The sequence below is a fragment of the Rhincodon typus genome, unplaced genomic scaffold (genome assembly GCF_021869965.1).
Source record: "Rhincodon typus isolate 14 unplaced genomic scaffold, sRhiTyp1.1 hic_rhity00001910, whole genome shotgun sequence".
Classification (NCBI taxonomy): Eukaryota; Metazoa; Chordata; class Chondrichthyes; order Orectolobiformes; family Rhincodontidae; genus Rhincodon; species Rhincodon typus.
Genome location: NW_025967548.1, coordinates 1 through 25,000, shown reverse-complemented (window position 1 = coordinate 25,000; position 25,000 = coordinate 1). Strand labels below are relative to the sequence as shown.

The following is a 25,000-nucleotide window of genomic DNA, read 5'->3' as shown; positions in this document are numbered from 1 at the left end:
GAGGGACTTGAGGCTGTTTTCGTTAGAGAGAAGAAGGTTAAGAGGTGACTTAATAGAGACATACAAGATGATCAGAGGATTAGATAGGGCGGACAGTGAGAGCCTTTTTCCCTCGGATGGTGATGGCTAGCATGAGGGGACATAGCTTTAAATTGAGGGGTGATAGATATAGGACAGATGTCAGAGGTAGGTTCTTTACTCAGAGAGTAGTAAGGGCGTGGAATGCCCTGCCTGCAACAGTAGTAGACTCGCCAACTTTAAGGGCACAAATGGTCATTGGATAAACATATGGATGATAATGGAATAGTGGAGGTTAGATGGGCTTCAGATTGGTTTCACAGTCGGCGCAACATCAAAGGCCGAAGGGCCTGTACTGCACTGTAATGTTCTATGTTCTACATCCTGTCAATTAAACAAAGATCCATTTGTACATACTGTTTTCTGAAACGCACTAACCATCTAAGCCAGTATGTTGCCCCCTCCACCATGAGCTCTTATTTCCCATAACAGCCTTTGATTTGGCACCTTATCAAAAATGCTTCTGGAAAACTAACCAGCTCCCCTTTATCCACAGCTCACGCTATTCCTTCAAAGAAGTTTAATAAATTGGTGAAACAGGAATTTCCCTTCACAAAACCATGCTGCCTCTTTATAATTACCTCAAGGTTTTCCAAGTGCCCGTCAGTTAGCCATCAATTTTAATGTCTTCCTCATGACATCTAGCTAACAAGGCTGCAGGTTCCTGCTTTCTGCCTCGCTCCCTTCTTGAATAGAGAGGTTACATTAATTACTTCCAAGTCTGATATAACTATTCTTGAATCTAGAGAATTTTGCAAAATTAACACCAACACGTCTCCTGGTTACATAGCCACCTCATTTAAGACCCTATCATGATATCAATCTGGACTTGGAGACTTGACAGCTTCCTCAGTTTGCTTAGTATCACTTTGTTGTGATTATAATTTCACATGTTACTCTCTTTTGCATCTCCTGATTTACCAATATTACTTGAATGCTTTTCATATCCTACAGTGAAGACAGATATAAATGCCTTCTGCCAGTTACTTATCGGCTAATAGCTCCCCATTCTCACTCTCTAAAGCGACAACACTGAACTTACTTTTCTTTTTTATAAATCTCTGTAGAAGCTGTTGCTAATCGTTTGTACATTCCCAGCTAGCTTCCTTCTGTATGCTAATTTATTCTTGATAATACTTTTAGTCATTCTCTGCCGTTCTTTACATTCTGACCAATCATATGGCTTGTCATTCACTTTTGGAAAAACATCAAAACAGATGTAAAAGCACAATCAACTTCAGTTAACCACAGAGTGCAGACCATCACTTTAAAATGTTTCTTTGTGGTAAGAATGTACTTATTCTGGCCAATTTATATGCCTCATCTTCAGATCTAAAACTCTCTCTAATATCCCTTGTAAACTATGGATTGGTCACATTTCTCATCTTACTTTTGCGCCAGCGGGGGGGGGGGAATGAACAATTGTTGCAGTTCATCCATGCGCTCTTTGAATGTTTACTATTGCCTTTCCACTGTCACTCTAAGTAATGTTCCCCAATCTGTCACAGTCAACTCATGCCTCATGCCATTGCAAATTCCTCTATTTAGATTCAGGACCCTAGTCTCAGAATCAACTACAAGGTTGATGAGGAATTTACCACATCACAGTCATTCAACCCCAAGCGGCATGACAAAACTAGACTGCAACTTATTCTTTTCTCATTACACAATATCCAGTCTAAGATGGCCTGTTCTCTAGTTGGTTCTTCAATGTACTGGTGCAGAAAATCAACACATGTACACTCCAGGAAGTTCTCCTCTACAGTTTGAGTTGCCCAATCTATATACATAATGAAAGATATTCCCTTATTGCATGTGTTTCACCTGACATCCCGACATCATTTTGTCTCTTCCAGACAAAGTCGCATTTTCCTATCTAATAACAAGACGCGAGTTTCCTTAGGTAATCCCTTTCTTTTAACAGCAGTTTTGGTAGCCATATGGTCCTATTCAAAAGAAATAATCTTAAACTAGTTCATAATTCTATATACAGAAGCTTCACATAATCCCCATACTCAAACAGATGAACACAGAACACTTGCAGAATTTTGTATCTTTATTATAATTGATAAACTTTAGTGTAAAACAAGGAACCTCTGGAGCAAAACAAAGGAGACAGAAGGAAAGAACTCTACCATCTTTTGAAATGTGTAATAGAAGCTTAATTTCGTGGACAGCTCAACAAAATTACAAGTTCTCTTCAAAATACTCAACATCTATGATCTTTGTTTATAGATAAACAAGAGGATATTGTTGGATTAAACTAACATAAAACTTTAAGCCAATATGGATGTCTGAAAAAGCCACTATGCTTTTACTTTCTTCTGGGACAGGTTGATCTTGTCACCCAAACTGAGAGCCATTCCCTGTAAGATAATAGAAACATGGTGAAGACGTGATGAAATACAGAACATTTGCTACAGCTAAAGTAATCAAAGTCTCATTTTGCAGTTTAAGATTTTGTGCTGACAATAACAAGCATAGTCTGATATAAATAGATTACAGTTAACTGTCAGTTATTCTAGTATATGTTACTACTGACCTGACTCTTTGCCCGAATGCGTATGTGACCAGTCACAGGGGCATCTGGTCCAAGATGAACTGGTTTCTCTATGCTGACATTTGCAAGTGCATCTTCTCCAAAAATGGACCGAGCATAAAGATTGGCAGCCATAAAACCACAATAACCAGAAAGAGCCTAAAATATAAAAACATTCACATTAGGTTGTCAAGTTGTACACAATCTAAGCTGTTTTCTAATTGATTTATTTCATTGCTATCAACATTCTTTCCAGAAACAAATTTATACTGGAAAACTCCCTGAAGAAATAAATCACTTGAAGCACAAACATGCTGTGGTCTCAAGTGTGCAAGAAACAGAAAATTAAAACAAATTTCAGAAAATTATTTTAAATAGCAAAGTAAAACTGAGATGATAAATTTAGTCACAATGAATTTGCAAAAACTTTTTTGTACAGTTTCCCATTTTAAAAAAAATTTTTGTTTATTTTGAGAAATTCTTTTGAAAAATTGCAATTCACACTTGTGCAATTTTGTAGTAAAAAGCTGAAGTTTGAGGTTTGCACATGAAGAACCACTTCATCATCCTCAATAAAGCCTCAAAGTAAATTTTCATTGCAGATTTTACTCTAACCAGAAAGGGATTGCCCCATACATATATAAAAGCAAAGAAATAATCTTGGCATCACACAGAAATAATGCATTGCTTTATGTCCTAATTGTAACCAATATTTAAGTTTTTTTGTTAGCAGAGGTCTTCCTTGACTCATCATGTTATCTCAGATTTCAATGACCTATCTCTGTAATAATTTAAAAGTTTTTTGATTCACAAAATGCATAATATGCTTCATGTCACAATAATTTTAAAAGTACCTACTTCTGTTGGTTATTTGTCCAAACATGACTCAGTTGGACTTTCAGTTGCCAATTTGCAATCCTGAGTTGAGCAATGCTATTATTCTGAACAGTTAAATTTTTCTCCGAACTTGTTCTCTCTGTACTGCTTTCAATGTGTCTGTACATATCTAAGATTTTATAAACTGCAGTGAAGGAGCACAGCTGAGCAAATCAATCTGGCTGTACACCCTTGATACCTACAATTGTTGTTTTGCAAAGTTAGTCTCTGCTTACCTTGATAAAACCTGCTAAAAGGGACAGGGGAAGGAACAATTGCTGGTTCCGGCCCCCAAACACACTTACTGCTCGTAGTTACCTACTCAACGCATTCTTTACTTCCACGCTTCTTTTCCCAACATGTGACAAATGTCACTCAAACAGGAACCTGAATCTTAGCCTGAAATTTGTGCCATACCAGAACATCGAAATCACTGTTTCCAGGAGCAGGACCCTCTCTCACATTATTATGAGATTCATAGTAAGTTTCCTCATTCTGTTGCTAGATCCTGTTACATTAGCTCCTTTTCCCGAGCAGTGCCAGCCCGGTTATCTGAAGCTTAATAATGCCCAAGATCTTACATGCAACCCCTGTCACTGCCACCAAATATCTACACCCACCAATGTACTGTAGTTTACTCACCATTTTTGTCTATTCCAGATACAAGAAAAAAAGAAATCGAACATAACAAGGATTGCATATGAATCATGATTTTCAGAGAAAACTGATAAGCCATGAAATTCAATCTCCAAAACATAACTATAAATCCTGCAGTGACATGACTTATTTAGCTATTCTTCTGCCTCTAAATTACACAACAATTTATTAAAATAAAAATAAAAGGTCTGTCATGTAACACTACCTCAAACTCAAACCGTTGCATTCTTATTCTTGCTGTTAATCGCACCATCTGTTACCATGCAGCTTTGTAACAATTCCATTGGGTGGCAGTGCACAGCAAGGAAGGATCATCTAAAATATATTTAATTATTTGGTTTCTTTACAATGACATGCTCTTAGGATTCCAGCTCAGAGATTTATATAGACTGCATGTTTCAGCATAGTCCCTTTACGCCAACCATGCTTAAGAACTACAGTTAAATATAAAATTGGTGTTGATTTGGATTGTCCAGACTTTGTTATCTAACCTTAAACAGAGGATGGATCTCTGCCGGATCTCACCAGTCAACAATGATACCACTTTGTTCTGTTGTGCAAAAAAGTGACAAAAAACTCACCTATAGCTGAATAATGTATCTATTGCACAAAGGGAGTTTTTTTTACTATCTAACTGAAGTCTCTCTTCTCATCCCCTTGACATATCTATCCATACTTTCCACATCTTCTTCAGCCAATCAAATAGTCAAAATCCCCACTACAGTTCTTGTAAACCCCAAAGTAACCGAAACAACCCAACCCTTTAGCTGGTTCTGCTTGAACGGATTATTGCACATGCAATACCAAGTGAAAATGACTTGAGAGTTATTTAAAAAAAAAACACAGCAACACCCCAAAATATCATACTAGAGAGTGCAACTTAGGAGCGTGGCTGATATCAGAACCAGACCAACTGAACTCTCCACAACATAGCTCAGGCTCTTATTGGCCCTAACCTTTAAATGACCCTAAACTTAGAAAAGAGACAGAGCAATTTGCCATATAGTCAAAAACTTTTACAGTGAGATTTCAGCAGAATATGTTGCATTATACAGTGCAAGATTTCCTGTCCTTATGATCACGTTTTGATTTGCCACTAATAGAACCATGTCAAATGTCTTCTGATTTTACTCATAATTCAATCCTTTTACATTCAATATTACCTTAGGACCTGGCACCAACTCTACAGTGCGAGTATCATCCCGTGTTACAGCTACCAAAATGAACACTGTATTCAAGATAACAAGGTGTACAGCTGGATGAACACAACAGGCCAAGCAGCATCAGAGGAGCAGGAAAGCTGATGTTTAGGGTCTGGACCCTTCGTCAGAAAAATGACAATTTTGTCAACCAATGACAATTTTTCTGAAGAAGGGTCCAGAGCCGAAACGTCAGCTTTCCTGCTCCTCTGATGCTACTTGGCCTGCTGTGTTCATCCAGCTCTATACCTTGTTATCTCAGATCTCCAGCATCTGCAGTTCCCACTGTCACTGTATTCAAGGTTCCCTGCAGCCGAATCACTGTCAAGTTCAATTATGAATTTTCTTCACCCTATGGTCTACAAACAGAATTCACATATACTGTCTTTGTTGTTTTCTCCTCTGCATTTGGTGAGCATGTTGTGCACTTGAGTTTATTTAGACTTTTGCTTTATTGTTGATTACTTTAACACCATTTGTTGTGGAGCATCTGCATTGTGCTTTTCTCTTCCTGAAAGGCTGTTATACAACAGCCTGCAAGCACATATTCTAAATAAAAATAGTAGTCCTAGAATTCAGGAATAAATATTTTCTACTAAAAAAAACATATTTGCATGTTTCACAACAATACATCAAAATTTGAGGTGCTCCGGTTTGAGACACTTTCTTAAAATCAAGGGATAAATTCAATGTTACAATTAATATTCAGGACAACCTTAAACAGAAATACTTAAGCTTTCAAAAATGATTTTTGAAAAATGTTACTTGGGTGTTGTGAAGATTCAAGTGATCAACAGAAATAAAAAGTTGTGGGTTAATTGCAAGGATAACCAATACTTGTTTGCCAATTACCTGTGCCTGTGTTTTAGGTTACAAACCCTTCCGCTAGTTATCAGTTTCTACTGATATACACGATCAAAACCCCTCAACTGTACACAAGGCTATTCAATCTCCCTTCAAACTCTCCTGCCCTAAGGACAGCAATCCCAGTTTCTCAAGTCTTGTTACATAAAACAAGTCCCTTGCTCCTCGTTCCACTCTGGCAAATCTCCTCTCCACCTTCTCCAAAGTTTTGACATCCTTCTTAAAATGTAGTTCCCAGAATTAACCAACCAATTATTAAAAATAACCAGAACATAGCTTTTGTATACTCTGCCTGTACTTATAAAGTCAAAGATCCTCTGCACTTTTTTTTTTTAAAACAGCTTTTTGAACTTATCCAGTCAAAGATCTGCGTTTGTGAATCCACAGTTCTTGGTCTTGTATGCACTTTACTGTTTACTATTTACTTTATATCGCCGATCTTCTCTTCAAAATGTATCATTCCAAATTCCACTGCATTCAATTTCATCTGCACGCATCTGCTCATTTCAGTCATCTGTCCATGCCCTCTTAAAATTGGCTTCAGCCTTGTGGTTTAGTACATAACCATGCTTGTTGACACCTCCAAACTTGAAAAATATACCCCAAGTCCAGTTTATCATTCAGCATTAAAAAAGGAGCAATGGTCCTGGAGGACACACCATATAATTCTTTCAGACTGAAGAGAAGTATTACACTTAGCTCTTTTTCTCTTAGACAATTTTCTAGAATGGGTGTCAATGCCACTACAAACACATGAACTTCGTATTTGTTAAGATGTGTATTGTGGTGCTTTTCAAGTACCTTCTGGAACTCTATATACACAGAAATTTACAAGACAAATGTATTCAAAATTATTTTTAAACATAGCTATCAATTGCATTCAGGATAAGAATCAGGGCTGTTTCGACCAACTAAGAACAAGTACAGAGAGCAGACTTTTGGAAGAAATCGACAATGCACAAAAACAAACAATGAAGTGCTCAGGCTTTTTCATAAAAACATGCACAAATTGCCATTAAAACTTCAGTATCAAAGCAGTACACACCTTCTCTGGAGTCAAACACTTCATGTTGGTACATTTAAGAATGTGCTGCAAGTATTCATTTAGGTCAGTAATATTTGTATTAACTGTAACCTTCAACAGAAAAATAAAACAAGTTAACATAAGCTAACCATTCATTTACAAAAACTTACGTTAATCTATAAAAAGAGAAACATTATTTTGGTCGGTTATTTCTCTACCTTGTTCTCCCACTCAAACTCAGCCCACATCTGACGAAATTCTGCATCAGTGCACACAGCAGGCTGTATATAGTCCATGATATCAATGTGAATGTCACTCAGTACCACACAGTTTCGATCACTGGCAGCCCCGGATATGTCATACACTGCAAGCCCAGATAATAGATACAACAGTCAGTTAATTTTCCAATGGAAACATTCATTTCGTAAGTTCAAACAAAAACAAAGTTCAAATTTCACTTCCCCATTGCAGAGAACATTAAGAGACATTGGTTTATATTGTGAATAACACTGTTCTTTTCAATTGCTGAAAGAAAAGACATGTTGCTAGTTCAATAAAATGCACCAAATATTTCTTTAATAAGGTAAGCAGCAACAACTGTAAGAACAATAAATCTTTGGCAATACTACAAAGAATTGTTCTTAGCTAGATACGAAATTCCTACTCACCTATATTACCAAAAATAATGCCATTTTCTGTTGACGCTACTTTCACATTGGCCTTAATGTTAGCAAAATCATGTGGAGCCAAGGTTAGAGGTGAAGGTTTCTCAACCAGTTTTAGATCACCTATTAAAAACAAAGCAAACACAATTCACCTGCTGATCTCATTTCTTTATTAAAGAGTAACCTAATAAAATGATTAACATGGTCAAAATATAATATAAAATTTGTTTATGATGGCTTTCAGTACAACACTTAATACTTTGACTCAAAAGATTGAAACTTTAAAGCCCATTTGAACCCTCCCATACAGAACGTAGATTGATATTTCAGTGCATTTTAAGGAATTTCTACATTTTGGCAGCTGCTTTCTTTCAGATGGTAAACATTTATTGATACAGTGTAAAAGACTGTATGACACCATAGAAAGGTAGCTGGTTGTAAAACATTTTAGGACAATCTAAGGACATAGAAAAGGCAAATTTAAAAAAATAATCAGGAACTTGTCCTGTCTTTGCTCAATATTCAAAGTGTAAGTATTATAGCTTTAGTGATATTCTTCCCTCTTTTAAAGCAGTATCTTATATTTTCCTTGAAGATGTGTGCACTCCAGTTCTAGCATTGCCTCAAGCTCTCCTACTTGGCCTCTTAGGCAATGCAGAAAGACTACCTTTTCCTGTTATTCCTGTTGTTCTAAAAGCAACCTAGTTTTGGTTAAGAATCTCTCACTTACATGCCTGTTAATGTAACCAAACACCAAGATCTTAATTTGAGATGCTCCACATTCACAGCATGCTTAGTACATTCACCCAATGATCTATGAAGGTGAGAAAACAAATTTAAATAAGATTGGGGCAGCATGATGGCTCAGTGGTTAACACTGCTGTCTCAAAGTGCCAAGGACCCTGGTTCAATTCCACTTTTGGGCAGCTGTGTGGAGTTTGCACATTCTTTCCATGTCTGCATGGGTTTCTGCTGGGTGGTCTGGTTTCTCCCAGTCCAAAGATGTGCAAGTTAGGTGGATTGGCCATGCTATGTTACCCATAGTGTTCAGGGATGTGTAGGTTAAGTGCATTAGCCATGGGAAATACAGGGTTAGAGAGATATGGTAAGGGGATGGGTCTGGGTGGGATGCTCGTCAGCCAAATGGCTTGTTTCCACACTGTAGGGATTCTATGGATACTATGGAAGGTGCATCACAATTCTCACCCTTCTTCCTCTCCACCATTCTCAAAAGGAAAAAAAAAAGTAGGTAGAAGCCATGTTTGTATCGTTCCCCACTGGCACAGAAAAAGAAGATCATTTAGGGGCCACTTCCACACAGCCACGATTTTCCAGCCACAAGCAGCTCAGTATGCCAAAAGTGGCAACAAAAAGAAAATCCAAGAGATTATCCTGTTTGGGAAGGGAGTGGGGTCTCACATTTGCTTTCCACATTAAGCAACCCACCCCACCTGGATTCTTCCTTCCAGTTTGACCCTCCCATCCCCACCTCAAGAGTCCTGTATTACTTGATCCTGTGGGCTAAGGTGCCAGCCAATCTGACTCACTGAGGCAGGACTTCATCCCGAGTAAGAACTGGAAGTCTTGCCTCCAGCCAATTAAAAGTTTACACAACATTATATAGCTATGGGTCTGCTGTCACTGACGACGATGCAGTCCCCATGGATTCTTTGGGTGAAAGGGTGAAAAATCTGACCATCCCCGAAAAATCGTGCCCAGAATTTTTGACTTGACAACGAAAACATACCCAATGTGGCTAATTCCAGAGTGCAGTTCTGCAGTGTGTCACTGGTTTGATTGACCACAAGTACATCAAGTACAATATCATATTGATTAACATGTACATAGGCTTCGGCATACACTGGATCAGAGAAACCAGTGAGCTGTGTGACCTGAAAGAGAGGATAATATAATTAATCTCATATTCCTTTCCAGAAGGGAGCGAACAATAAACCTTGCTAAAATAGAACTTTTGGTGCAAAGTGGTTATGTGTTGTATATTAAGATCAAAGTAAAAAGGTGATCAGACTTGCGTAAAATAGGATTGCATGTACAAAGAATGAACTATTATTTCCTAATCTTTATTTATCATCTAATTTGGAAATATTGCACACTTCCATCAGGTACCATAGATCGTGGTACATAAGTCAACACTACATATAAAACAATCAGACTTTGTAAAACCAAAAATCATGTTTAGACCGATACTTAACATGGTAACCAACCCTTGTCACATAAGGAACCAACGCTTAATTCTTCACTGCAGAAATGTATGTTTCATTCCCTTTATAAGTTGACTCATGGGATCAACGGTCAATTTGAGTTGTGGGTCGGGATGATGCATGGGAGTTTAAGACCCGCTCTCACAAAGCAGGTCATGTTATTGGCAACAATGAACAGAAATGGGCCCTCCAAATAAAGGAACAAAACCAATTTAAGTGAGCCAAATCAAACAATCAGTCCAGAAGTCTTCAGATCAGATGATTGGTGTAGCACTTTATGGAATGAAAATGTCTAGTGTTGCAACAGAAACTAAGATAACTCAGACACAAAAAGCCTTCAGGCCAAAATTATCAGTTTCCAGCATTGTACAGCAGGAACAATGTCAGATGCAGAAGACAATGAACTTGAATTTAAAGGGACCCTGTAGAATCAATTTGCTCAGCAAATCAAATCTCAATGTAATATGAATTATTGGGGATTGGTTACTCGCAATTCAAAATGATGACCACCTACTCCTACACCAGCAATTCAATCTATATTCTATATAGAAGTTGACCCACAGTTTTGGGATGATTTTGAGGCATTAAAGGTCAACTTACATTTTGCAATGTGATACATACACGTGTAGTATAAAAAGATGTTGCCGAGTCCAAATTACGACCCAATTAACTAGTAACATTATCAAATCTTTTGAAAACTGATATAGTCTAGTTATGCACGACAGACTACAGCTTACTACCGTAATAATAGCAAGGCTAATTGTGCTCATTGTTATTTACGAAAAATATTGCAGGGCTATCAAACAGGGGCAGACATCAGTTTAAACATACAATAAAAAAATGTTGCCCCGATGTGGTGTTCCAACGTTAACTTCATGGAAAAAAAAGCATCAAGCATACTGTTTCGTCATTGAAATGCAATGACCAACATGAAGCTGTGTGTTAGACATGAATTGGCTAGCTACATCGAGCTCAATCAAGTCATTTCCTACTGAAGTACCCTTTCAATAATATCAGTCACCCCCTCTGGCACTGAAAACGCACTATTACAAAACCGGATTCTCAACTCTTCAGGTTCTAATTATTGGAGATTTTAAAAAATGTATTTGTTTTAATATTCCATTTCTTTCAATTTTTATCGCTCTCTCTTAATCTAGTCTTAAAAGTCACCACCTTGATTTGGCATTGAATTCACTCACTCTACACTTCCTTTTTCGACCTTGTGCTATCCATCTGACTGGTTAGGGAGTTAACAGATACAAACCATGTCCAATTCCATCCCTGATGTCTGGCTTCCCTCACTGGACTGTTGTCAGCTCATATTTTCAGCAACGTGTCACCTCCCAAAATAAATAAAAGGACAAGCCAAAGCAAAGTTAGAGATCATTAGTTCTCAGAAGATAACACATTAAGAGTGGGTTACATTGCTCGCCACTGAACACCACCAGTTTGCCTGAAGCTATAAATTATGGCTCAAGTGAAACTATTTTAGGTGAACATTCTATCCATCAGAAAATATGAGACCTTTGGCACCCCTCTACCATCAAGATAAAACAAAGAACTTTTATAAAGGTATCCATATTTTGATCAACTGTGCAATCTCTTTCAGTAGAGCAGACAAAGCTTCTTCAAATGGCTGCGCGATATTAAGCAAGTCATTATGTGGATAATGTCTGTTGGAATGCCACGCAAAAATCTGTGTTGCAGTACACAAATACATCAATGCCTAACCTTAAATGGCAATCTAAGGCATTTCAACTCAGATCTGTTCCAGTTTCAAGTGTTCATAAAAAGATCAGGAGAAAGATCTAGTAAAAATGCTCATACCTATAACAAAAAACTACTAGCAGGATACAACCTCTGTTTATGCAAAGACTACTAATGCATATTCACAGAATACGTCTCAGCACCAGGGGAAGCATCTGGCATCACGCATAGGTTGTAGTTATGGTTCACACAAATTTTTGCTTAACGATCATGAATGGACATGCACTTTCACAGTACCTTGCTGAGCTTGGATGTTAAAGGATCAGATGCTTCTTTCCGTTGTGTGTTACCCATCGCAGCCAATAAGCTGAGCTGAAACTGGTCCTCCTTAGAGGTCATCTCATTCTTGGCCATCAGCTGCATAAAGGAAATGGGATCGTCTGCCTGTACCAACACATTCCTTTTTTCGGATTGCTTCTAAATGGCAAGTAGAAAAATAATTTAAAGTGGTAGGTACTCAAAATAAATTTAAACAGCAAACAGGCATTTTTGCAGGAGTAAAGTGACTGAGAGGCTCCCCACTTCTTTAAGAAATTAGCTGTCAGCACATGTCAAAATCCTAAAGTGTCAATCACAGTGTACTAAACTCAATGTGAAAATCAGAACTCTAACCCAGTCCTGCCAGTTTTCACAATGTCTGAAGGGCCATATTTAACCAGCTTCTTTGGTGTGCAATGAAAACACAGAGCAAAGAATGTAGAAGAAATTATTTCCAAAAGTTTCCAAAATTAATTCTGCATTGATCAACAGATTACAATAACAAGCATATGCAAGCTAGTAATAAGTGACATGTTTACAGTACCTTTAATGTAGTAAAACATCCCATGGTACTTATCAAACAAAATATGAAACATAGCTATACAAGGAGATTTTAGGACAGGAGAAGGAGTGTTTATGAAGCATTTCAAAAGAGGAAGAGATTAGAGAAAATTCAGAGGAGATTGCCTGTGTTTAGCATGTGTAATATGTTCCGTGAAAATGGCACGCAATTGAGAAATAAAAATTCCCCCAAGATGATCCGTCATAAGGGTGGGTTGTTACATTTCTCACTGGCAATTTGACATGGTTGACTCCAGATACTCTTCCTGTCAGACTCATGCTGCTTGTTCTCTTGGCAATGGAGAGTGCAAAATGGTACAGGAGTTACCAGCTCTAAGCTTCCTTCTCAACACTAGCAAAATCCAGATAGTTAGCAGCAACATGAAGAGGGTCAGGGGTGAACTGGGGATGTGGCATCAATAACAGCCCAGAGTTCAGGATTGTTGCTAAGCATAGCGCATGCAAAGTTTTACTGGCTGTTTATGGCAGGGCTATGGAAAGACTGCAAACCAAAATCTTTGCTTGGAAGTACTGCCAGGATGAGCAGTGCAGCTGCAGGCAAACAGCCCAAGCAAAAGTCAGGAACACGTCTCATTAGAAGATTCAAGAAATTATTCGGGAATAAGAACAGTAAAAGTCCATTCAGTCCCTTCAGGCTTAGAAGTGGGTAGTACTATTCAAAAAAGATTCCCTTAATGAAAACTGTTCAAAAATAAAAACGCATTATTGGAAAATGCTTTAAAACGGGGGGGTTATTGCACAGGGAATAAGGCTTAAATGGCTGAAGGCCATCACTGGTGGCTAAATCAAGCTCAGGGCATGTAAGAAACCAAAACTGGAGGAACACAAAGATTAAAGAGCATTGTGAAGATGAGACATTACTACAAAAAGATTTGAAGGCAAAAGGGAGAAATTTAAATTTGAGGGACTGTTGGAGCAAGATCAGTGTAGCTCAGTGAGTACAGAGTTCTAGCGCCGTGGTAGTGTCCCTACCTCTGGAAACCAGATCTTCTGACTCTGCCCTGGGAGGTAATTACATGACAGAACAGATTCATTAAAAATCAGCTCAGTGACTATAGATGAGTGAATTAGACTTGGTGCAGGTCAGGATCCAAGCAGCACAAGTTTTCTAAAAGTCGGATGACAGCCAGCAGTACATTGAAACAATCAGGTTAGGAGATACCAGAAGAATGTATGAACAATTACGTAGCAGATGAGCTGGATGTCTTATACTCGACCACTAAAAAGAAAGATTTGTCCGAGTGCATATTTGGACCCTTGAATTTGATACTGGTTTTGCCTGTAGAATGACATTGCTATTTCAAGAACAGAGAATGAATGAAAGAGTTCTTCAAATAAATTCAAATTTGACCACAAAATCTGCATTATTTTAAATGGAAAAAAAGCTTTTGGCTATGTTAGCATATCTAAAAGAAAGGTTCAAAACATGCCAAGAAAGGTAAAACAAAGTGGAAGGCAAGACAAAGTCAACTACTGAACAAGCTACTGTTGTATATTGTAACTTCAACACTGCGAAGCAATTAATAATATAACTGTCGAGTTAACTTGGAAGTTGAGTCTCGACAGATGCTATACACTTGATACAAGAGACACAACTTGGTATAATTTCAAATAAAGCTCCAAAAACTGTCCCAACCTCTGGACAGTTCGGAAATTTCTCTGGAGCTCTGACACGTGACATCAGTGTAGATATTATCACTCATGCTCTTGATACACTTATAACAGCCTGGTTGAAAGTTTATAATCAAATAGTAGCTACAAGGGCTTGCAATCTGATAACCAACATTATCAGTGTCAATTTCTTTACAACGGGAATAACATTTTGTATTACTCCGACAATGCTTCTGAGGAAGGGTCACCGGACCCGAAACGTTAACTCTGTTTTCTCCTCCACGGATGCTGCCAGACCTGCTGAACTTTTCCAGCAACTTTGTTTTTGTTCCTGATTTACAGCATCCGCAGTTCTTTTGGTTTTTAATGTTTTGCTGAAGTTTGGCCCCTATGAAGGTCATGTTTTAGCAAACATTTTTAGAAATACAGCTCAAGGAGAATTAGGTTTCTAATGAAAACCTTTCAGCACACATAGGGTTATTTGCTGATAACAACTTCAAAGCACCGCGCTGCTACTTATTCATCATGTATGAGGCAAAGGTATTTACTCACATATGTAATGATTCTTAAAAATGCTGCAGAGCTTAACATTTTAACAGCTATTAGAGTATCACCCTTAGGATCTGAAGCTGACCTTCTTAAACAGCAATCCACAAAAACTGGGAGGAGTAGGCCTATTTACAGCAAGGGAAAATGGTCTGACACTACTTATTTGTGCATTTTCCCAAAGCGGAATGTCCTTTTCACTGTGGGATGTCAGCGTCATTACATAAACGTCCTTTATTCAGACTGTGCTGTGTCACAGAACAGATGGAAATTTGATATGATTCTATTCTTTTTTCAACGCTGGAGTTTTTAAAATTCAGCAATATTACACTGGCATGCCTACCTGGTATTGTCAAATCATACCCCCGTTGAAGTTATTTGAATATAGTTTAGTGTATCTCTTCATAAAATATAGTCACAGGATATTTAGTAGCAGAAATGTTACAATTACCCAACATTCAGAACAACTATGAATATAACATATAGTACACTTTTATACAATTACCTTTTGAGAAAGCTTTTCCTCTTCCAGTTTTGCTGATAGCATTTGAGAGAGAGATTTTCTGCATTCTTTGTTAAAGATGTTGTTCATCAGTGGGGAACACTCTGAAAGGACTTTAAGACATAGTGAGATACGGTCCACATCATCATCTGTAATTGATTTCTTTGGGAGTGATGATTTACCAAGGTGTAAAATGCTGGCCATGATCAACATGGCTTCTGCAGCAAAACACTTTTAAAAGAAAATAGAAAAATGTAAGAAATAGGAGATGTAGACCACATTGCCTATGAAGCTGCACTGCCATTCAATAAGATCTTCTACATTAATTTCACTTTTCCACTCTATTCCCATTTTTGTTAATACCTCATGATGAAGAATCAAACAAGTTCAGTCCTACGTACTCAAGAACGGAGTATCACAGCCCTCCTGGGTACAGGATTTCAAAGATTCACAACACTTTGTGAAAAGTGTTTCCTCTCAATCCAGGAGTTGCTGTGTAAACTATGCATAAATCTGCCCCTACAAATAACTTCGTGCATAACTAAAGGAAAGATCTGAAGCATGTTCACTTCAATGAATAGGTCACACACAGAAGTATCAGAGTGCACACTATTTACAATATTATACTCCATCCACCGCCAACTTCTTGCCCTAACACTTAACTGATCTGTATCTTTTTGAGATCTTTGTCTTCTACTCATATTTTAATGTTCGTATATTTTAAAACAGGACTCAAAGACTACTAAAATGGCTACTGCAAATCATAAGACCTTTGCATTGGAGTTTCAGACAGTCCTAAGTCTCAAGTGAATACCTGATTAAATATGGAAATTCACAACTCTTTGGGGAATTCCACATCCCTTTAAGGATGAATTGACACAAAATAATTACAAAATTCCAGTCAGCCTCTCTGTTTCACCTTGTACAAAAAGGAATATTGAAACTCAATTTGTAAGACATATGAATGGTTCCTAATCAACCTTGCACTCCATTATAATGGTCTAGCTCATCCAATCTAGACCTTGTGGACCGAAGGGCATTTCTCTGTGCTGTAGATCTCTATGACCATACTGATCACTCTTGCATCCTGTGAAGAAGTGAAAGAACAAAAAGTGCTGACAAACCAAAAGGAACTTCAATGAACCGTTGGGCTGTTGAACTACATTTCCCAGTTTTCTCCCTCCACCCATAAAACAAATAATTTGTTTATCTATGCTTATTTAAGGTTACAAGGGTTTCATAAGGGGATTAGATATTTAACTAATACAGCCATATGTTGATAGCCTGCAGCTGCTTGTGATTAGCATGTATTTATTTGTAATAAAGAGTATTTAGGTACAGGAACCTGCTAAATATTCTCTATAAACGTGATTCCAACAGTCAGGTAAATCAGGCACTCTGCATGCTTTAATTATATTAATATTTGTGGCAACCCAGGAGTAGCATTACATTTATGCCACAAATTTTCTCTCACCCTGCTTCACCTAACCCGAATATCATACCATTCCCCTCCTTTCTCTCTCATTTGCTTATCTAGTTTACTTTAAATTAATCAATGCTTTTCACCTCAATTGCTCTTATGAGTTCAATATTCTAACCACTCTTTAGATAGAACCAGGAAGTAGTTACAGTACAGAAGGAGGTCATTTAACCAGTTATATCTGTAGTAGCTTTCTGCAAGTGTAACTCAGCTAAGATTCTTTTTTCCATCCCTTTCCCACTGCCCTAAAAATATTTCCTCCTGATTTTTTTTGCCATTCACCTTAAATCAGTACCCTCTCGGTCTTGACTAGTCTGCCAATGGTAATGATTTCTCTACACCTACCCTGTACAGATCCCTCTTGAATTTTCTGTGCCTCTATCAAATTTCCCCTCCATCTTCTCTTGTGAGAACACTGAGTTTATGAAATCTGTTTATGCAATGGATGCTTCTCATTTCTGGAACAATCCCTGTGAGTCTTATCTGCAGCGTGTAGAACGCCTTTACAACTTCTTTAAAGTGTGGTGGCAAGAATTGACAGTAATGCTCCTGTTGAGGCCAAACCAATTTTCCATAAAGATTCATCTTATGTCCTTCCTTTTGGACTCTACGCTTCTATTTATAAAGTCCAGAATCCCATATGCCTGATTAATCACTTTCTCAAATTATCCAGTCAGTCACTTTCAAAAGTTTGCACACAGCCAGGTGCCTCACTTATCCAGTGTCCAGTGTCTCCAACCGTTTCTTGATATCATGTGGATTGAATTAAATTGGCTGAAGACTGGTATCTGTAATGCTGGGGACCACTGGAGGAGGCCAAAATGGATCATCCACTCTGTACGTCTGGCTGAAGATTGCTGTGAATGCTTCAACCTTGTCTTTTGCACTGATGTCCTGGGCTCTTCCATCATTGAGGACGGGGATGTTTGTGGAGCCTCCTCCAGTGAGTTGTTTAATTGTTCACCACCATTAACAACTGGATGTGGCAGGACTGCAGAGGTTAGATCTGATCTGTTCGTTGTGGGATCGCTTAACTCTGTCTATCACTTGCTGCTTTTGCTGTTTGGTGGCTTCACACCAGGTTAATACGTCATCTTCAGGTATGCCTGGTGCTACTCCTGGCATGCCCTCCTGCACACTCCATTGAACCAGGGTTGATCCCCTGGCTTGATGGTAATTGTTGAGTGGGGGATATGCCAGGCCATGATTTTACAGATTGTGCTGGAGTACAATTCTACTGTTGATGGCCTCATAGATGTCCAGTCTTGAGTTGCTAGATCTGTGTGAAGTTTGTCCCATTTAGCACGGGGATAGTGCCACACAACACGATGGAAGTTGTTCTGAATGTGAAGGTTGGACTTCGTCTCCACAAGGACTGTGTGATGGTCACTCTTACCGGTACGGTCATGGACAGACGCTTTTGCTACTGGCAGGTTAGAAAGGATGAGGTCAAGTATGTTTTTCCCTCTTGCTGGTTCCCTCACCACCTGCCATAGACCCAGTCTAGCAGCTATGTCCTTTAGAACCCGACCAGGTCGATCAGCAGTCCTGCTGCTGAGCCACTCATGGTGGTGAATATTGAAATCCCCCACCCAGAGTACATTTTGTGCCCTTGCCATCCTCAGTGGTTCCTCCAAGTGTTGTTCAACATGGAGGAATGCCGATTCATCAGCTGAGAGAGGACGATATGTGGCAATCAACAGGAGGTTTCCTTGCCCATGCTTAACCCGAAGCCGTGAGACTTCGTGGGGTCCGGAGTCAATATTGAAGACTCCGAGAGCAACACCCTCCTGACTGTACGCCACTGTGCTGCCGGGACAGGACATATCCAGGGATGGTAGTGGTGGTGTCTGGGACATTGTTTGTAAGGTATGATTCCGTGAGTATGACTATGTCAGGCTGTTGTTTAACTAGTCTGTGAGACAGCTCTCCCAGTTTCGGCACTAGCCCCCAGGTGTTAGTGAGGAGGACTTTGCAGGGTCGACAGGGCTGTTTCCACCATTGGCTTTTCCAGTGCCGAGGGTGTTGCCAGGTGATCCGTCCGGATTCATTTCTATGAGACTTTGTAGTGATTGGTACAACCGAGTGGCTTGCTAGGCCATTTCAGAGGGCAATCGAGAGTCAACCACATTGCTGCGGGTCTGGAGGCATATGTAGGACGGACCAGGTGAGGGTGGCAGATTTCCTCCCCTGAAGGACATTAGTGGTGAACATTAAACTTCAAGTAGAGTCAGCCTTTCTTGAAATTCTGATCAATTTTTAGTTCACCCACTGATAACTACCTCCTCTATGAGCTTGACTTCAACAACATCATCACTTTGGTAAAACAAATGCAAAATACTCACAATAACTCAACATGCTGCTTCTCAACATCCAAGTGTCTTCGTTGGTGTCTAATTGATTCTAGTTACCTATCACGCGCACTCTTATTCCACTTCACCTCTCTACTGCGTCAGGCGTCCGGGGTCTCTGATTTTGTTTGTTCTACCATTTCCCAATAGGAAATAACTAACTTATTCCTGTATTTTCCACTGAATTTATAAGTGACTACGATAAATTCATGGCCCTTCATTTTGGTCTTCTCCAGAAGTGGAAAAGTGTTGTCTAATTCTACCCTATAAAACTCTTTGATTTCAAAGGCCTCTATCAGATCACCTCTCAGCTCCTGCTTTTCAGGAAAAAGAATCCCAGCTTGTAAGGTCCTGCCTGACAGTGATAACCGTTCAGTCTGACATTGTCCATGTGCCTGGTTTTTTTTGCATTTTCTCATACCTTTACGTCTTTTACTAAAGATGGAGACAAGAAACGTTCGTATAAAAATAAGTAACGAGGAGTCGTCCATTTCACCTTTCAAGCTTGCTGCATCACTCAATGAGATCACAGTTGGTTAAAGAACAAAGAACAAAGAAAATTACAGCACAGGAACAGGCCCTGCAGCCCTCCAAGCCTGCGCCGATCCAGATCCTCTATCTAAACCTGTCACCTATTTTCCAAGGATCTGTATCCCTCTGCTCCCTGCCCATTTATATATCTGTCCGGACACATCTTAAATGAGACTATCGTGCCCGCCTCTACCACCTCCACTGGCAACACGTTCCAGGCACCCACCACCCTCTGCGTAAAGAACTTTCCACGCAATCTCCCTTAAACTTTTCCCCTCTCACCTTGAAATCATGACCCCGAGTAATTGAATCCCCCACTCTTGGTCTTCTACTTCACCAATTTCCTGCAATAGCCCCATATTCATGGATATTTTTAATGTTTAGACATGTACCAACCACAGTCTTGAACATACTCCTGACTGAGCATTCAGAGTTTTCAGGGGGAGAGAATTCTAAAGACTCATCACCCTGCAAGGTAGGAAATCCTTCTTCATCTCAATCCTAGAATGGTTTTCCCTCATTATGAGACTGTTCCCTGGTTCCAGAGTGCCCCATCCAAGGGAAAATATTCTTCATGCGTCCACCAGTTGACCCCTGTAAGGTGAGTTCCCTCTAATTTCTCTGGAGAATTCGGAAGTGAATGCATTGGCATAGGCAAACCCTTGGACCAGCTGTGCAGCTTAGCAGGAACGTTGTTAACAATTAACTACGTTTTCAGGAGATTACCTCTCATTCTTTTAAATTCTTTTAAATTCTCTTCATTCTTACCTCAGAGGACAATCCCTCTATCTCAAGAACTAGGTTGATGATCAAAAAAAAAACTCAAGTGTTCTAACTGTGTATAATTAAGGCTCCACACAAGTTCAAAATAACTCTGCTCTTCAATTCTATCCTTTTAGAAATGAAAGCTAGAACCGGGTTTGCTGATGTAATGGCATTAATTTGCATCCTCATGTTTAGTGATTTGTATATCAGTACTCAGATTCCCAATTACTTTCCAAGCTTCCTTTCAAAATCAGCATCTCAGAGGTTTCTATATTGACATAAATTTGCCCATTCTGCAAGTTTATTACTGTACTATGTTGTAGCAACTTGCTACACACTCTTTTTTTAGTAACCACAACTCACCCAATTTTATGTTATTCAGAAATTCTTAAATTGTACTTCTGAATCCAGAGTTCAAGTTGCTAATGCAAAACAGTCAACAATAACGGTCCCAGCATCAAGCTCAAATGAATCCTCTGTTCCACTAAATTTGAGTTGTCACCAGTAAAATTCCCACACTGATCAAGTCAAATTGCTGTTGGCTTATCTATTTAATAATGCTTCCCTTGATCTGCTGCACTTTATGGATTCCACACTTTATAATAGGAAGCTACTGGCTGTTTGTATTCACAACTCGACTGTCTGCATATTCCTTGAACATGAATCAATGTAATCAATTTCTAACTTCTCAACAGCATTAAAATGCCTAAATTAACTGGTCCATTTTGTAATAACTTAGACATGGATTAATATTCACTGAACAGCTCAGAAAATCTATTTTTAAGTTTGTTTCAGTTTACTGTTTCATTTAAACACATACACAACAGACGTAGCTTTCTCGCTTTCAAGTCATATTTTCAAACATAATCTCAATTATGACTTACATTCTGTTTCTTCTTGTCTTGCTGAAGTGCCACATAACGCAAAGCTATTTTGGTCAGTGTAGTTGCAAGAGCACCAGCCACAAAGAAATCGCCATCCAGTAAGAACCCTCGCAAGGGTGGTCTTTAAGAAAATAGGAACACCTTTATTTAAGATTCAGGTAACTTTATGATAAAACCAAGAATTGCAAAATGCTCAATTACATATTTATGAGCCATACATTGACGTTTGATTTTTACAATCCTTGTATCAGTTAACATGAAATTCTTAGACTTATACCAAGGATATACCACCTCCCCCTCGCCAATTGTTTTGTGTGCTAATAGGATAGATTTTCAACTGGTTTAATAATTCATAACTGGGTATGCATGATGTACTGTGGGCCATCAGCAGCAGCAGAATTTAATTTAACCACAATCTGGCCCAACATGTTATCCACTCCACCACGATCATCAGCTGGGCAACCAAAACAAAGTTGCTGGAAAAGCTCAGCAGCTCTAGCAGCATCTATGAAGAAAAAAATCAGTCGACATTTCGGGTCCGGTGACCCTTCTTCACCGGACCTGAAATGTTAACTCTGTTAACAGATGCTGCCAGACCTGTTGAGCTTTTCCAACAACTTTGGTTTTGTTGCTGATTTACAGCATCCGCAGTTCTTTCGGTTTTTATTTAGCTGGGTAACCAACCCTGGTTCAATTAAAGATGCAGGAGGTCAAGCCAAGAGTAGTACCAGGCATACCTAAAGATTAGTTGTCAGCCTGGTGAAGCTATAACACAGGGCTTACTCCATACCAAATAATGGAAGCAGCATGTGATAAACAGAATCAACAGATCAGATTCAAGCTTTGCTGTCCTGCCAGAGCTTTGAAAGGTGATACACAATTAAACAACTAACAGGAAGAGGTGATACCACAATTACCTCCACATTACTTATGGAGAGCCCAGCACAGCAGTTAAAAAACAAGGCTGAATCATTGGCATCCATCTTCTGCCAGAAGTGCCAAGTTCCATCTCCGCCTCCTTCAAAATCTCTAGCACCCCAGATGCCAGTTTCAGGCAATTTGATTCATTCCACATGATATCAAAAAATTGAAGGCACTGGAAATGCAAAGGCTATGGCCCCTGACAACATTCCTGCAACAATACCGAAGACTTTGCTCCAGAACTAGCTGTGACCCTAGCCAAGCTGTTCCACTAAAGCTACAACATTGGCATCTATCCGACAATAGGGAAAATAGTCTAGGTATATTGTATACACAAGAACCACACCAAATCCAAGCTAGTCCATTACTACGTTATCAATTTACTGCAGTGGCTCAACGTGGCAGTTCACCAGTCCTAATTAAGGACGGGTAATAAATGTTGGCCTCGTGACACCCACAACCCTTGAACGTATTGGAAAAGCAATGCTGATACTACTCATTGCCACAAAGGGAAATTAATCACATTCTGGGCAAGGAAGACTATGCATAGACATGTTCATATATCGAGGTGTTGTTTTTATGTTTTAATATGCAAATTAGAGGGAGGTAATTGACAATTTCAATCCCAAAATAAGTATTTATCTCTATTATTTTAGCTAAGTGCCAATTTTTAAAACCAGTTGAAAAAATTCAAACATTACCTATCTTCCTCCTTTTTTGAAGGCCTTGTGCTAAGGGCACTCTGGGTTGCATACGTTCCCATTTCTGTCACAAGTTTTTGTGTTGGAATCACCTGAACATCACCATCAATCTTCAGTTCACCTGTTTCTTTCTTTATCTCAGACTCAACTATTGGAATCTAGTAATATAGGAATCAACGAATTATAAGTACAACATCTATGGTTACAAACAGTGTCCATATACTTTTGCAAGAGTTCAATCAAATCAATTTGGCAATTCTGGATATTTCAGTGTTTTTTGGGACTGCCACATGAATTTCACATTAATGAAAAAATAATCCTTTATTGACGTCTTCAGATTACTTTCTTCAACATCAGGGCCTCTTCTGTACAATACCAGAAACATTACTTTTATTTATCACTGATGATATTTCTTAAAGCAGTTCCAATGTGTGGACTGGAAGGATGGCATTTTTAGCAGAACTAATATTTAAATTAATCAGTACAGGTCAGGAATCCTTTATTCAAAACCTCAGGGCCATTTAGATTTTGAATAAAGGATATTTTCAGTTTTTGGGTCCATTATAGTCCTGTTGGATCCTTTGGAAAAAACTTCACGTAACCCAAACAGACCTAAATGCAAAGATTTTCTTTCCCCCGAAGAACACAAACTCAACACGTCTACAAGTGTATTCAGGTCAGCTCCTGAAAAGACCTGCAGATTTTAGGTCTTTTTGATATCTGAACATACAGATAACGGATACCGGACCTGTACATGCTAACTTAAACACAACCTAAAATGTTTCAGTAGATGTTGTTAGTTTTGTTTTAAAATTGTTGCTTACACACATTAGTTATTCAGAGTTAAGGCTTGGTTAGGAAAACCATATTCATCTGACAGATTCTCTCAACCCTTTTCTAGAGGGCATGTTTTCCAATTTATTTTGAGAATGCTGGGATACAAAGCAATGAGGGCTGTGTAGCATTTTGAGCAGAGACCAGTATGTGAGCAACCTATTTATTATTTTGTCTATGGCATGGAGAAAAACAACCAAAGGGAGGAGGAAAAGAAATTCACATATTCCAGACATACCTCACCCAATGACCGACGAATCTCAGTCATTACACTCTGAATGTCGTCCTTGGAGCTACAGTACTCGCCCAGAATCCAGAGAGCTCCCCGGTATATTCTGTGACAAATAAGAAATAAGTATATAAAACATTGAGGGCCGTAAGATTACTCTGAAGAAGTTAAGATTAATCAAATTCATGGGCTTTCTATTTATGAATACTACTTCTCTTCTGCAAAAAATTCTACACATTAATTTTATGATTAGAATGAATTGAAGACAATTTCATGACTGAACTAAAACTAAAGTTGGTATTTGCAATCTGAAAATAAACTGAAATCAAAACTCAAAATGACAGCAAACCTGCTGGGCAATACTACTTCAATGCCTTGCTACTGACACAATAACAGATGAGGCAATTTCAGAGATTGATGAAATCTGGGACAAACTGCATTCCCAGGAAAGTTCGACCTGGGATGCAGGATGAGACAGTCCTGAAAATTTCAGGACAACTTATTCCCCTGATCAAAGTAGATGTGGGATTGTAGAGGTAGTATTCAGATTTTACAAAGTATCAGTTTTGCTGGTTGAATGTATTTAACAAAAAATTATACTTCTGTTCAACTGCAACTTTCATAACTTGCTCACGCAGTGTACTTAAATCATTAGCTTATGTTCTAAGAGTAAGACTAAACTTTAATAAAAGATAAAAATCAAATATACTAGAGTGACAATGATTTGTTTGGCAGTTATAATGTAGCATGTAGGACATTCTATGCCCTTACTTGACAGATTTGATGGCATGGAACACCTCCAGCATCTTCTCAATGATGACTGGTCGAAGTTTATCAAAACTCTGAATAGCTTCTCGCACAAACTCGAGAACATCAGCAGCAGCCGCCTCATTACTGTCACTGAGGAATTCCAT

The 25,000-nt window shown here is 38.7% G+C and overlaps 1 protein-coding gene across 1 annotated transcript; it reads right to left on the bottom strand.

The window, feature by feature from the left end:
* Nucleotides 1-2,116: 2,116 nt before the first annotated feature.
* LOC109919273 (COPI coat complex subunit beta 1) lies at nt 2,117-25,000 on the bottom strand. Its single transcript, XM_048592842.1, has 12 exons — nt 24,858-25,000; nt 24,096-24,192; nt 23,024-23,181; nt 21,402-21,522; nt 15,394-15,621; nt 12,129-12,308; nt 9,650-9,794; nt 7,906-8,025; nt 7,456-7,601; nt 7,259-7,348; nt 2,621-2,776; nt 2,117-2,444 (listed from the first exon to the last, which is right to left on the bottom strand). Exons 1-12 carry the CDS (start codon nt 24,998-25,000, stop codon nt 2,385-2,387), a joined length of 1,644 nt encoding a protein of 547 aa, XP_048448799.1. The 3' UTR covers nt 2,117-2,384.